The sequence below is a fragment of the Echinops telfairi genome, unplaced genomic scaffold (genome assembly GCF_000313985.2).
Source record: "Echinops telfairi isolate 266 unplaced genomic scaffold, ASM31398v2 ScPeMD7_7420;HRSCAF=8458, whole genome shotgun sequence".
NCBI lineage: Eukaryota > Metazoa > Chordata > Mammalia > Afrosoricida > Tenrecidae > Echinops > Echinops telfairi.
The window spans coordinates 50,035,506-50,049,230 of record NW_022111320.1 but is presented as its reverse complement, the minus strand read 5'-3'; the positions used below and the strand labels follow the sequence as shown (position 1 = coordinate 50,049,230).

Here is a 13,725-nt window from a genome sequence, read left to right as displayed (position 1 = left end):
GGCCCTGCTGCGGGCTCCTGCCCTGCGGGGCGCTGCCACCTTCGCCCAGGCGCTCCACAACGTGCCTGAGACGCAGGTCAGCGTGCTGGACAACGGGCTGCGCGTGGCCTCGGAGCAGTCCACCCAGCCGACCTGCACGGTGAGTCGGGGCGCTGCCTGGGGGAAGGCTTCGAGTTCCTTCCCAGCTCAAATCCCCCCATCTGCCTCTTGGATTCAAAGGCTTTCTCGACGCTGTATTTGCCCCTTACATCTTAATCCCAACCCATACACACCATGACTTCTTGGGGCCATTCTGACCCCGCACTTTCAGTCCCAGCCCCCTGCACCCGCAACAGGAGACCCAGTTTTCTTGTGCGGTTTCTGTATATATATATTTTAAAACCCCCTAAGGGATTGCACCATTCCTGGAAGTACTGCGATGCCAGGTTGGTGTGTGGAGTGGACAGAGCAAGCTAAAACCCCTGCTCGCAAAAATGCACTCAATATATTGTCCTCAGATAGAGAACGTAGCAGATAGCAAGCTGATAAGAACAGATACGACACTTGATCCTAGCCATAAGGCCGAGAAGCGATCCGGCTTCTTCTGAAGATGCTCTTTTTACAGAGAGGAAAATGGGGTTCAGAGAAGCTACCGGTAAGTGTCGTTCAAGAGGCCAGGTGTCAAGGTCATACATGACCTCCAGGCCAGACCAGGAACACACCTGCTGAAGAGAGGCAGCTGGGGATTTCAGTGAAATGAATAGCGTTTCAAAGAGTACACGTCTCCAAAATGCACTCAAGGCTACAAATCTTTAATGGACATATGAAGTGGTCAGGGGTCTCCCCCAAATTAATCCTGGCCCCAAGAAGCTCCAGGGCCAAGTGACAGAATCTGTCTGTTTTCTAGGAACAAATAATACGCTGTAAGGACAAGGCAGTAGGCAGCTTCCTCTTTGGGCAGCACTGCACCATCGTAAACCAATCCAAAGACTGTTAGACTCAGGAAAGAATGCTACCTCTCACACATGGAATGATGGATGCTCTAGATCAGCAGTTCTCAACCTGTGGGTCTCAGCCCTTTTGGGGGTCGAACAGCCTTTTCACAGGGGTCGCCCGATTCGTAACGGTAGCAAAATGACAGGAAGTAGCAACGAAAGTAATTTTATTATGGTTGGGGGGGTCACGACAACATGAGGAACTGTATGAAAGGGTCGTGGCGTAAGGACGGTTGAGAGCCACTGATATAGATTCTACAGAGCACCATTTGGTCCACTGCTAGAGAAACTGTGCTGCTAATTGTAGACACCACAGAAAGGCATCTTGCTTCCCAGCGTGTGAGGCCCGACCCAGCTGTTCTTCTATGACTCTGCAACATAACATTTAAACAGACACTTCACAGGAAAGTAGATGGGGAGACTTATTTCACAATGACCAAACAATTAAAGACCAGGCCCTGGTGACTCTGTGGGCCAGAGGATTCTCACTGGGTGCCCACCATAAACATATGGGCAATCTTCACACCATAAACATACGGGTAATCTTCAGTGTCCATGAAAAACTTTGAAAATATGCAAGGGATGTGATAAACTATACAACCGCGGTTTCCAAGCTGTGGGTCGTGACCCCTTTGGGAGTCGAACGACCCTTTCTTTTTTTTTTTAAACATTTTATTAGGGGCTCATACAACTGCCATCACAATCCATACACACATCAATTGTGTAAAGCGCATGTGTACTTCATTCTCAAAACATTTTCCCTCCACTTAAACCCCCGACATTAGGTCCTCATTTTTCCCCTCCCTCCCCACTCCCCGCTCCCTCATGAGCCCTTGATAGTTTATAAATGGGTATTTTGTCATATCTTGCCCTGTCCGATGTCTCCCTTCACCCCCCTCTCCACTGTCTGTCCCCCAAGGAGGAGGTCACATATAGTCCCTTGTAATCGGTTCCCTCTTTCCTACCCACTCTCCTGAACGACACTTTCATAAAGGTCGCCCGATTCACAATGGTAGCAAAATGACAGTTATCAAGTAGCAACGAAAATAATGTCATGGTTGGGGGTCACCACTACATGAGGAACTGTGTGAAAGGGTTGAGGCATGAGGAAGGTTGACAACCACGCTCTACAACATCTGCATTAGTAGCTTCTTAACGACGAAAGGAGAAAACCCAAAGCAAGGTAAACTTTTTGGTGAGGAGAAAAATAAATTGTTTATAAGAAATGCTACATGCATAGAAAAGTCTAAAGAGTCAACCGAGAGACTGGATGTAAGCATCTTACATTTCCAGTCAGGAAGTAAGGGAGGCAGGAGAGGTGATGGTGTGGCTAGTCATTTAGCCAGTACTCTGCCCAGGGCACTGCTGCCCCTCTGAGCTCAGGGGTCCTGCCTGAGCAGCCCCCTACCCCAGGACCCATGAGCCCCTAAGTTGGAGGCCGGGATGACTTACCTTCACTGGGGGCTTCTTGTCTAGGTGGGAGTGTGGATTGATGCTGGCAGCCGTTATGAGAACAACCAGAACAATGGAGCAGGCTACTTTCTGGAGCACCTGGCTTTCAAGGTGAGACTTCTGGAAGACCTCTCTCTCCCCCGGGCTGGGGATTGCCTGTTGTTTCTCTGGAGGACACAGGCCAGAAGAGTCAGCCCTCTCAATTCTGGGTCCCAGCTGGGAAGGGTAAACTCTTAATGGTCTTTCTGGAAGGAGTCAGATGGGCTTAGTCTTTCCTGAGTGAGTACCTTTTGGGTGAGCCCCATCACCTGATTCCCAGGGAGCCACAGGGGCCTCAGGATGACAGGCTCTGCCAGGCCTGGGTGCGGCACTCCTGCGTGTGCAGTGTCCTGCGTCCAGGGCATCTCTCGCCCATGGAAGTGAGTGCTGAGCTTTTCTGGAGGTGGCGATTGTCACCACGGCAGTCCTTCAGCCAACTGCTGCTTGACAGAGTAGAGACTGAAGGATTTTAAACACATGAAAGGATGGAGGATGAGCTGTGGGGAAGGCTTTTCTCACAGGGACCCGTGCATCTGGGACAGTGGTGGAGGGGGAGCTAGCGCACACAGTCACATGACTCACTGAAACACCAATGTGAGCTTACCTGATTCCAGCTGTCAGTGAAAGGAGGGCCCCCCAGCAGAGCCAGGCTGTCAGGAATGCTGGGCTTCCCAGTAGCAGCTGATGTGGCCATGGCCTTGGGTCCTGACTTATGGCTCAGCCTGTGCCCATAACGCTGTGGCCTCAGTCCGTGCAAGGCCCGCCTAGCACTTGGTGAGCGCAGCCTCTGCACTTCCTAACTCGTGAATCCGTGTGGCTCAGGGCAGGAGGGGACCTACAGATCAGTAGTCCTTCTTGGAGAGGGTGGGCTGCTTCGGTGGGGTGCCTGATGGGTCCCGTTGATGTGTGCTTCCAGGGAACAAAGAATCGGCCAGGCAGTGCTCTGGAGAAGGAGGTGGAGAGCATGGGGGCCCATCTCAACGCCTACAGCACTCGGGAGCACACGGCGTACTACATCAAGGCGCTGTCAAAGGACCTGCCGAAAGGTAGCCGCTTGGAGGCTGTGTGTGGTGCAGGCAGCTAGGGGAAGGGCTCTGGGGAGCAGATGACAGACAGCCTGGAGCCCCGGCTTGGCCTCAGTCCTGGGACCCGTAGGGTTATGGCCCCGTAGCGGTGGAGATACTGTCACTGGTCCTGTTGGCCTGACCCTGGCCCCCGCCCAGACGCGTCCCTCTGTGTCTAGCCGTGGAGCTCCTGGCTGACATCGTACAGAACTGCAGCCTGGAAGACTCGCAGATCGAAAAGGAGCGTGATGTGATCCTGCGGGAGCTACAGGAGAATGACGGGTCCCCGAGGGATGTGGTCTTCGACTACCTGCACGCCACGGCCTTCCAGGGCACGCCCCTGGCCCAGGCTGTGGAGGGGCCCAGTGAGAACGTCAGGTGAGGGTCCATGGACCCGCCGGCAGCACCCCCCCCCTTCTGGGCAATGTCTCCCCACGGGTGTGGGTGCCGGGCCGGGGCCTGCGTGTTGTATTTGTTTACTGCACGAATGCGTGTTGCTGTGTGCTCCCTGAACATCCATTTTGATGACTGCGGTGCTCACTTACGTTGGGGGTCTTGTTTTGTGGTATGCTCTGACAGTCTAGGTGTGGGCCCCTGGGTGCCCTCCTCACACGGCTTCTTGTTCCCTTTACAAGGTAGGGGAGTGGGCCGGGAGGGGGTCGAGAGTGGCAGGGTACAGCCTGCTCTCCAGAGAAGCCTGCCTCCCCTCCTCTGCCCCCAGCCCTTTAGGGGAGGCTCTACTTTGAACTGGCTTTGGCGTGGGAGAGGTGTCAGCTCACGGGCGCATGTCTTGCAGGAAGCTGTCGCGGGCAGACCTGACAGAGTACCTCAACAGGCATTACAAGGCCCCTCGGATGGTGCTGGCTGCGGCTGGAGGTGGGAGAGTGGGTGTGGGTTTTGATTGCTGGGGCCCCCCTTGTACTTCTGGGGACCCTGTTCCCACCCTGTCTCTGAGGCTTACTCTAGGTGAGGCAGGGTTCCACTCGGCCAACACCCCTAGGATGGGCCTCATTTGGGCTACTAAATTCTGCCTGGACCTCAGAGCTTCTCCAGGCCACCTGGCCCCAGGAGAGCCTCCAGCTGCCATGTGGTGGTACACCCTTGGGAGCAGGGGGGCAGTGCCCTGACAGGGGGACTTACTGGGAGTTGGGGGTGGGTGAAGCATGCCTGGTCCGAGGCTGGAAGGCTAGTGTGAGTTGCTAGGTCTGTGAGGCAAGGGTGTCTGGGCAGGGGGAGAAGCGGATGCACTTGAAATGGCTTTATAGTTGGAGCCTGGCCCTGGTGGGTGGGGAGTCGGGTCAAGGGTGCTTCTGTAGCCCGGGATCTTGGCAGCAGCAGGGTGGGTGAAGAAGACTGATTAAGAGTGGGCCGGGAGTCCTGAGAGCCAAGAGCAGTTCCAGACACTGCCATGAGCACTGGCGGACACACTCAAAGGCCTGCTGCACTCCAGTCAGGGTGGTGAGGAAGCAGCATCCTGTGAGGGACCCTGAGGGCCTGGGTTTAAAGTGGGACTTATAAATGCCCCCCACCGCCGAGAGGCAGCAGGCAGCTAGAGGGGCAGGGTGGGCATCCTTGTGCCTGTGGGGGCCGGCATCCATCTCGCCCCTGGTGGAGGTAAGGCAGTCTCCTTCAGGCTGAGAGGGGGCACTTGACTGAAGCTTCCATGTGCTGCTCCCTCATGTGCCCCAGAGCTACCTGTTTTGCCCACAAAGTGGGGTCTGCTGGTGGAGGGTCTCCGTCCCTCACCCGGTCCTCAGATGGGCTGGCTGTGCAGTGACCAGTTGCTCTCGCAGGGCTGGAGCACCGCCAACTGCTGGACCTCGCCCAGAAGCATCTCAGCAGCGTCTCGGTGGCCTACAAGGAGGACGCCGTGCCATCCCTGCAGCCTTGCCGCTTCACAGGCAGTGAGGTGGGCTGCTGGGTGGGAGGGCCCCCCATGGGGGTAGGGGGGCAGTGTGCTGTCTGCCACGTTACCTCCAGAGACACCCTTAGAGCAGAGCGGGGATCTGTGGCCACTGCCTGGAGGCACAGCTGGTTGGTCACACATGCACGCCAACACTAGGCCCATGCCCCTCCTGGGCCCCTGCGTGCTCTGACTACCCACCCCCCCTGCCCTGGCTACATACCTTTTCAGATCCGCCACCGTGACGATGATATGCCCCTGGCCCATGTGGCCATTGCAGTGGAGGGACCTGGGTGGGCCAACCCGGACAACGTGGCCCTCCACGTGGCCAATGCCATCATCGGCCACTACGACTGCACCTACGGTGGGGGCAAGGTGAGTGCTGCTGAGGCCCCTGCCGCCAGGGAGGAGGGAGTGCTTGAGGGGAGGGTGGCGCTGACCCTGGTGGCCCTGGCAGCACCTGTCTAGCCCGCTGGCGTCAGTGGCTGTCACCAACAAGCTGTGCCAGAGCTTCCAGACCTTCAACATCTGCTACGAGGAAACCGGGCTGCTGGGAGCGCACTTTGTCTGCGACAAGATGAGCATCGATGACATGGTGTTCTTCCTGCAAGGCCAGTGGTGAGTGTCTGCCCAGGCTGGTGTGGAGGGGCGGGGCCCAAGACCCAGTCTCTCAGATCGCACCCCTGCCCATCCCGCTGTAGGATGCGCCTGTGTACCAGTGCCACCGAGAGCGAGGTGACCCGGGGCAAGAACACCCTGAGGAACGCCTTGGTGGCTCATCTGGACGGTGAGCCCTGGGGGAGGTGGGTGGTAGTGACCCAGTGGGAGCCTTCCTGCACTAGGATGGAAAGGGTGACAGTGGGCAGTGGCCTCAGAACCATCCCCCTGGGGCTTGAAAGGTTTCAGAAACAGCTGGAAGAGGGGTGCCTGTGAGCAGGGGCTGTTGTGAGACCTGTGGCCCAGGGTTGGACCCAGCAGGCTGTAAGCCCCCTCCCCTGCCCCAGGCACCACCCCTGTGTGTGAAGATATCGGACGCAGCCTCCTGACCTATGGCCGCCGAATCCCCCTGGCTGAGTGGGAGAGCCGGATTTCGGTGACTGGCCCCCCTGGGGGAGGTTCGGGAGGTTGGGCCTGGCAGGGGGTGGAGGTGGGGGCTGGTGCCTGGGCTGTGGTTTCCTTCAGAGGGGAGGACATTGCCGCCTTTCCCCTGTGGGGGTGGGGGCAGAGCTCACAGCCGAGGTGACCCACCGGGACCTGTGTGGGTGAGCGCCCTCCGCTTCCCCTGCAGGAGGTGGATTCCAGTGTAGTGCGTGAGGTCTGCTCCAAGTACTTCTACGACCAGTGTCCAGCGGTGGCTGGGCTGGGTGAGTGTCCTCCTCGATCCGTTCTCCTGGCCGTTCCTTCTGCCTCTATCCGCCTGTCCTCTGCTGCCCGGGGCCCAGTAGCCGGCACTGGGAACAGCAAGGTGGGGCCTGGCTCCAGGGAGTGAGTTCTTGCTCGGCAAACCTGCCCCAGCAGCTCCCAGACTCCCTGCCAACATGCCTCCATCGGTGCCCCACACCCGCCAGGTAACGGGCACCCCTGCTCGGGGCCCCAGACGTGAAGCGACAGGCTCAGCACCCCCGAAGGAATGTTCTCTTCCTCCTCGCCATTCAAAGCCTGTCCCATGCAGCTCTGGGCAGCTCCGAGTCGGGGTGGCACTCGGCCAGGTGTCCCTTTACAGGCCAGGCACCCCACCCTGACACCCCACCCTACCCCACAGGCCCCATCGAGCAGCTCCCAGACTACAACCGGATCCGTAGCGGCATGTTCTGGCTGCGCTTCTAGGCGGGGTGCCTGTGCGAGAGAGAAGGCGGGGCTGGGTCTCGTGCTCCCACCGTAGACGGCCCACTCTGGTTCCTGGGCCCCTCGGGAGAAGCCGCCACGTCGCACACGTGGCCCCCAATAAAGTTCAGTGTGGAGAACTGTGCTGTCCTTTTCTTGGCCTGGGATCCTGTTGGCAGGCAGGGACATTCCCCACAGGTCCTTGTCCTCTGACTCACGGTGCCTTTCCACAGGCTGATGTGGCCTCAGCCAGGGGCAGGCGGGGGTCTGCACGCAGCAGGGAGGCCGCACGCAGCAGGGCGGCCGGAAGCCTTTGATGGCTGTGGGGAGCCGAGTCCAGATGTTACCACTCAGCCACATGGGGGATGTTCCTCAGCCAGCCTATCCCCGAGTGTAGGGGCTGTAGACAGCCTCTGTTCTGAGGGGAGTCCCTCCCTGGGAACTCAGGTGTCAGGGGGCTCTGGTCGGAAGCCCCTCGTGTTAGAGCCTGTAGCGCTGTCCTCTGGAGGCCCTGGTCCCCTGGGGTGGCCCACAGGGACTGGGCTGTCTTAGAGGAAGCCTCTTCAGTGTGTTTACTCTGGATTCTGGAGGAGGGTAGCCTGGGGCACTGTTCCCTTTTGGTTTCTAACTGTTGCCTGGACAGGCAGGGCAAGAATCTTTTGCCTCCCTTTGCGGCTGACTCAGGCTCCAAGAATAGTCCTGAGCTCAATGGGGCCCAAGCCCCCTCCCTCCGCTCCGTCGGTCCCAGGCAAGTCCTGGGCTGCTGGCCGCACAAGCCCCGCCCTACCTCCTGGAGGTGGCCTGAACCTGGTGGAGCTTCTGCTCTCTAGTCCCCCTGCCATCTCCCACTTCCCAAGGCAGGTGGACAGGTAGGCCCTATACCCCAAGTGCTTCCATCAGGCTGTCTGGGAACCCATGGGAGATGGAAGGGGCGGGGAGGGGGACCTCCATTTTCCTGTGTAAAGAAGTTGGCAGGAGACCAAGAGGAGGATCCATTCAGAAGACGCCCCCCTCCCTCCCCAGCACTCACCCTGGAAGCAGCCCTTGCATCAAGCCCGCTGCCCCATTACCTATCATCCCCCTCGAAGTGACACCACGTGTAGTGTCTGGAGGTGGATGGATGCACCTTTCTTGGAAGGCCTCTGGGTGGGCACAAGCCTCCAGCCTTTCTGTCTGTAGCCAAGGGGGTGACGAGTGTACCACAAGGGACTCCCATCTACTGTCACAAAGGAAGCCGGAGACCTGTGTCCACTGCCTCTAGAGGTCAGGAGCTGCTGGGTACCACCTATCTGGCCAGCCCGAGAGACACTGCTGGACAGGGCAGAGCCCAGGCAGCCTGCACCTTGGTGCTGACCAGTAGTTGGGGAGGATAAGTAGATGGTGTTCGCCAGGTCCAGGCAGGAGAACTAACTGTCCAGGCCCCTGGGGATCAGTACCCGATTTCTCGTGTAGCCCAGGTCTGCTGCAGGCCTAAGGGGGCAGGCATGCATGTACCGCACTGTCGGTGATCCAGCTGGGTGCACCTTGAAAGCCAAGCAGGGCAGACCTGTCGGAGGCTCTGGAAGATGCGATGTGGGCAGTTGGCAGGAGCAAGACTGGCTGAGCAGAGTAGAGGTTGCTGACCCAGGAAGAGAGCCTGTGGGCAGACAGCAGGACGGCTGCCTAGATAAGCAGTCTATCTGGTACTCTTAAATGTGGAGTAATAGGGGCTGTCCCTGGGCAGTATGGATGCTCTTGCTGCCCCCCACCCTGACCCTTGCTTTGGCCATCCAGACAGCCATCAGGCCTGAGTTCAATAGAAACACCATCCCTGTCCTGCCCACTAGCTGTAGGTCCCATGTCAGAAGGGGCAGGTGGTAGTGGTGCGTGTTGGTGTGCTTTCTGGCCTGCCCAGAACTGGAGGGACAATAACTCGGCAGGGCCAGTTGGAGACCTGCGCTTTCTAGAAGTGTCTCTGACTCGAATCCTTAAGACATTGTCCATGAACTTGGGTGTGTGAGTGGGGGTCCACTGGGGTAACTATGCAGTCACAGAAGGCAATCGGAAGGGATATGGGTAGTCATACTGGGTAAGGAGGAGTGGGCAGGGACAGGTCTGAAGCTCTGGGTCGCAGGACTATCAGGGTATAAGAAGGTAGGGAAGGAGGGAGGGGCCCAGGGGGACCCTATGCCTGGTGGGGGTTATGGGAGGAAGGGGGTATTTAAGAAGCATCACAAAAACAAAAAAAAAGCGTCATTCAAGAAAGCGAATCTGGGCAGGTTGAGGCTGTGTAGTTCCAGGGGTAGTCGACCTGGGGTGAGGGCAGCCCACCCGAGTGGGTGTGGGTGTGGGCAGGAGGTCTGGAGATTCCTGAGGGATGAGTTGTCACACCGTGGGTGATCCCTCCCTCCACATCTGGGCAGCCCCCTCTCCCCACAGCTGGCTGGCAGCTCAAGGCACACAAGTGTGCATGTGTGTATAAAGTAACCCAGGCTCTCATTTCCTTCTGGCTACCCCCACCAAGTGGGGGTCGGGTGGGGTCAGGAGGGCATTACCTGGGGCCTGGGTCTCCCTAGCATACTCCCAGAGCCCCTCAATTGTCAGGGCTGTAACGGCTGGTAAGGGGGTGGGTGGGGCATAGGAGACCTAACAGACTAGACTGATGGGGGGTGTTTGGATCAAGGGAATGTCTGCAACAGGACAATGGCCAGAGGGCTTGTCTGGGCTCCCCCACTGGGTGGGGGTGAGTCATCGCCAGCTGTGGCCCCCCCTCTGCCACTGCCCCCTCAGTTTCCAGGAACTTGTCTGCATCCCAGTCCCTAGCAGGCCTGTCACTGGTCACTCGGATTGACCCAAAGCAACTCAGACCTGTGGCACTGCAGAGCTGGGAAGGCTCCCTTGGGCATCAGCTCTGGAGGGGACTCCCAAGGGCCATCTGCGGGGGGAGAGGGGGGGGGCTTTACACTTAACTAGAGTCAGAACGGCTGGCCCTAGAGGGGGGTGGGGGAGGGGACTAGCCGGGATGGGTGGGGGCGGGCTGCCGGGGTCCCCGCCCGCCGCTCCGCCCCCCGGGATCGGGACTTTTCTGCCCAGTGCAGGCTGGACGGCTGCGGCGGCGGCGAGAGCGGGCGGACGCTCAGGCAAGGCCGGGCTGGGCAGCAGACCGAGGGTGGGGGTAGCGTGGTCATCGGGTTCGGACTCGTCGAGGCCGCGGGGGGCGAGGGGCAGCGTGAGGGTCCTAGTTGGCTGACCATTTTCCTCCCCAGGATGCGGCTGCGACTCCTGGTGGCCGCGCTCTGCTCCTGGGTGCTGGCAGGGGCGCCCAGGGTGCGGGCCCAGAACCGGGAGAGAGGTGCGCGCGGCGCAGGAAGGACCCCGCCCGGGGCACTGCACCCTGTCACCCGTGGCTCCGTCACCCTCCATCTTGGGCCCTACCACCTACGAGGAGACCCGCATGAATTCCTCCCCAAATCGCCCCGAACTTCCCAAACCCTCCTGCCAACGCGCCGGGTCGCTCAAACTGCTACCTCCCCACCCCACCAAACCCCATCCCCCGCCGCTCGTCCCCAATGCTGGCCCTGCAAAGGTGTTCCGAGTCCCCTAGCCCCCGGCCGCCGTGCGCCGGCCTCTCCTAAACCCGCACGGGCGCCCAGATTCACCCGCGACCGGTTCCTGACCCCGCATGCACCCAACCTCCGCGCGCAGCACCCCCACCGCGTCGTCCGCCCAGGCCGTCGGGCCCCATTCACATAAACGGGTGCAGCCATCTCCACCCCCGCCCCCAAAGACCCCAGTGCGGGGAGGGAGGTCACAGGCTCCAAGGAGATGTTGAGACCACCCCTCCCTGCCCCAGTGACCTGCACGCGTCTGTACTCGGCTGACATCGTGTTCCTTCTCGATGGCTCCTCGTCCATCGGCCGCAGCAACTTCCGAGAGATCCGGGGCTTCCTGGAGGGCCTGGTGCTGCCGTTCTCTGGGGCTGCGGGCGCGCAGGGCGTGCGCTTTGCAGTCGTGCAGTACAGTGATGACCCACAGTGAGTGGGGGCCCACCACAACCCTTTCCCGGGACAGAGGATGGAAGCCCAGAAACCCCCAAGTCAGGCCACTCCCAGGATAGGATTTGGGGAGCGCAGAGACTGCCCCCCAGGGAGGACCTTCTGTGGTAGAGAGAGGCAGGGGTCACCCCTGTCTCCTTGAGACACTTCCCCAGGCTTGTAGGCTCGCAAAGGTAGGGCTATGTTTACTGATCTCCAGGTGGGGACCCCCAATGCTGCTGGACATCCCATGTGCCAACCTTCTGGCCACTTGAGCCCCTCCATGGCCCAGAGGGCCTTTTTGTCCTGCTCTAGCTATCCTTCCGGCCCCCACCCCCCACCCTCAGGCTGTCAGATCCAAAGAGCTCCAGGCCTGCCTGGGCCAAGGCAGGGTCCTTAAGGGCACCTGTTAACTTAGGGCTAGAGGTAGGCTAGGCTAGAGGCTCTTTTAATGGGTGGGGGGCTGGGAGGGGGCGAAGATCAGACACCACAGAACCAAGAAGACTCCCAAGGGAGTCTGGTGCCCATGACTCCTGTGGAAGTTTCTTAGAGGCAGGGCATAGAGCGAGCCTGACTCCTGAATTCTTGCCACTGCCCAACCCCACAGGACAGAGTTTGGCCTGGACGCGTTCAGCTCGGGGGCGGATACAATACGGGCTATCCGTGAGCTCTCTTACAAGGGGGGCAACACCCGCACTGGAGCCGCGATCCTCCATGTGGCCGACCACATCTTCCTGCCCCAGCTGGCTCGGCCCGGCGTCTCCAAGGTGACTCCCCCCCCACCCACCCACTCCCCAGGCTTCCCCAGGCGCCTCAGATCAAGTGTCCGAGGCTGCCCTGACCGGACCCTTGCTCCTGCCCCAGGTCTGCATCCTCATCACAGATGGGAAGTCCCAGGACCTGGTGGACACCGCGGCCCAGAGGCTGAAGGGGCAGGGCGTCAAGCTGTTTGCTGTCGGTGAGCATCAAGCTGGGGGGCTGGGTCAGCTGGGACAAGGATCAGTCAGAGGGCATGTGGCCGCTGACTTTCGGTGGGCATCACTTCAGGGATCAAGAACGCCGATCCGGAGGAGCTGAAGCGGGTTGCCTCCCAGCCCACCAGCGATTTCTTCTTCTTCGTCAATGACTTCAGCATCTTAAGGACCTTGCTGCCCCTTGTCTCCCGTCGTGTCTGCACGACGGCGGGCGGTGTGCCTGTGACCCTGCCTTGTGAGTTCCCGCCCCCACAGGCCCCTGACCCCTGACCCCAACCCTGCCCTGGCAGTGCCAACTCTACCCCTACAGCTCCTGGTCCTTGACCCCCACCACGCTGTCTCCTGACCCAGACCGAGAAGTGCCAAGCCCACACCACTGTGCTCCCCACCAGGGCCGACCTTTGACCCTCCTGACTCGGTACCCCACAATTCCCTCCACTTCTAGCTGATGACGTGCCCTCTGGCCCACGGGAACTGGTGCTGTTGGAGGCGGGCAGTCAATTTCTCCGAGTACAGTGGACGGTGGCCAGCGGCCCTGTGACTGGCTACAAGGTCCAGTACGCTCCTTTGACCGGACTGGGGCAGCCATTGCCGGGCGAGCGGCGAGAGGTAAGGATGGGAAGAAGTGGGGAGCCGGAGGCTGAGAACTTGGCTGGGGAAGATGAGGTGACCTCTGATCCTGGCCCAGGTGAGCGTCCCAGCAGATGAGACCAGCATCCGGCTACAGGGCCTCCGGCCGCAGACCGAATACCAGGTCACCGTGGTTGCTCTCTACGCCAACAGCATTGGGGAGGCCGTGAGCATGACAGCTCGGACCAGTGAGCAATGCTGCCCCCTCTAACCCCACTCTCCCAGCTACCTACCCGTGTCCTTTCCCACTCCCCACCCCTCATCTCTGATGGGACCTTCCCCCAGCTGCCCTGGAGGGGCCGCAGCTGACCATCCAGAACACCACAACCCACAGCCTCCTGGTGGCCTGGGGGCCTGTCCCGGGTGCCACTGGCTACCGAGTGAGCTGGCGGGACCTTAGCGGTGAGTGACTTGTGTCCGCTGGGGGCAGGGGGCTCTGGGCCTCAGACAGGATTGGATTGTAGAGTCGTGAGCCTACAAGACCCACTGACCTTGTTGTATCCCCCCACGGCCTCCCAGGTGGGGCTGCCGAGCACCAGGAGCTGAGTGGGGGGCAGCGGTCAGTGTTGCTGAGGGGCCTGAAGCCTGGCACAGAGTATGAGGTGACCGTGAGCGCACTGCTTGGCCGCACAGTGGGGCCTGCCACCACCCTCACTGCCCGCACCGGTGAGATACAAGGCCAAGGACTTTCATTAGGCGGGGTGGGGGCGGGGCCGGTAACCGACGCCCCATGTGCTCTGGGCAGACACCTCCATCGAGCAGACTCTGTATCCGGTCATTCTGGGACCCACGTCCATCCTGCTGTCCTGGAAACTGGTGCCGGAGGCCCGAGGCTATCGGCTGGAGTGGCGG

At 60.0% G+C, this 13,725-nt stretch overlaps 2 protein-coding genes and 1 non-coding gene across 3 annotated transcripts in view; 2 read left to right on the top strand and 1 right to left on the bottom strand.

Moving 5' to 3' along the window:
* Position 1: 1 nt before the first annotated feature.
* Positions 2–7,396, top strand: LOC101639006 (cytochrome b-c1 complex subunit 1, mitochondrial; the record flags this gene model as incomplete). Its single annotated transcript, XM_004703979.2, has 12 exons — positions 2–139; positions 2,451–2,537; positions 3,382–3,511; positions 3,709–3,907; positions 4,326–4,405; positions 5,323–5,438; positions 5,664–5,807; positions 5,890–6,050; positions 6,134–6,219; positions 6,437–6,525; positions 6,721–6,796; positions 7,195–7,396. Coding segments are annotated over 12 exons (1,371 nt in total), but the record flags the coding sequence as incomplete, so codon positions are not given.
* Positions 389–573, bottom strand: LOC115872183. The gene has a single exon (XR_004047719.1). It is a non-coding gene; the product is annotated as a U2 spliceosomal RNA (small nuclear RNA).
* Positions 7,397–10,502: 3,106 nt separating the features above from the next.
* The window catches only part of COL7A1 (collagen type VII alpha 1 chain), a 31,819-nt gene continuing 28,596 nt past the window's right edge, over positions 10,503–13,725 (top strand). The window contains 10 exon segments of the mRNA XM_045297588.1: positions 10,503–10,587; positions 11,089–11,269; positions 11,877–12,036; positions 12,134–12,227; positions 12,317–12,478; positions 12,689–12,852; positions 12,932–13,061; positions 13,159–13,275; positions 13,393–13,539; positions 13,619–13,721. Coding sequence (XP_045153523.1) covers positions 10,503–10,587; positions 11,089–11,269; positions 11,877–12,036; positions 12,134–12,227; positions 12,317–12,478; positions 12,689–12,852; positions 12,932–13,061; positions 13,159–13,275; positions 13,393–13,539; positions 13,619–13,721 — 1,343 coding nt within the window.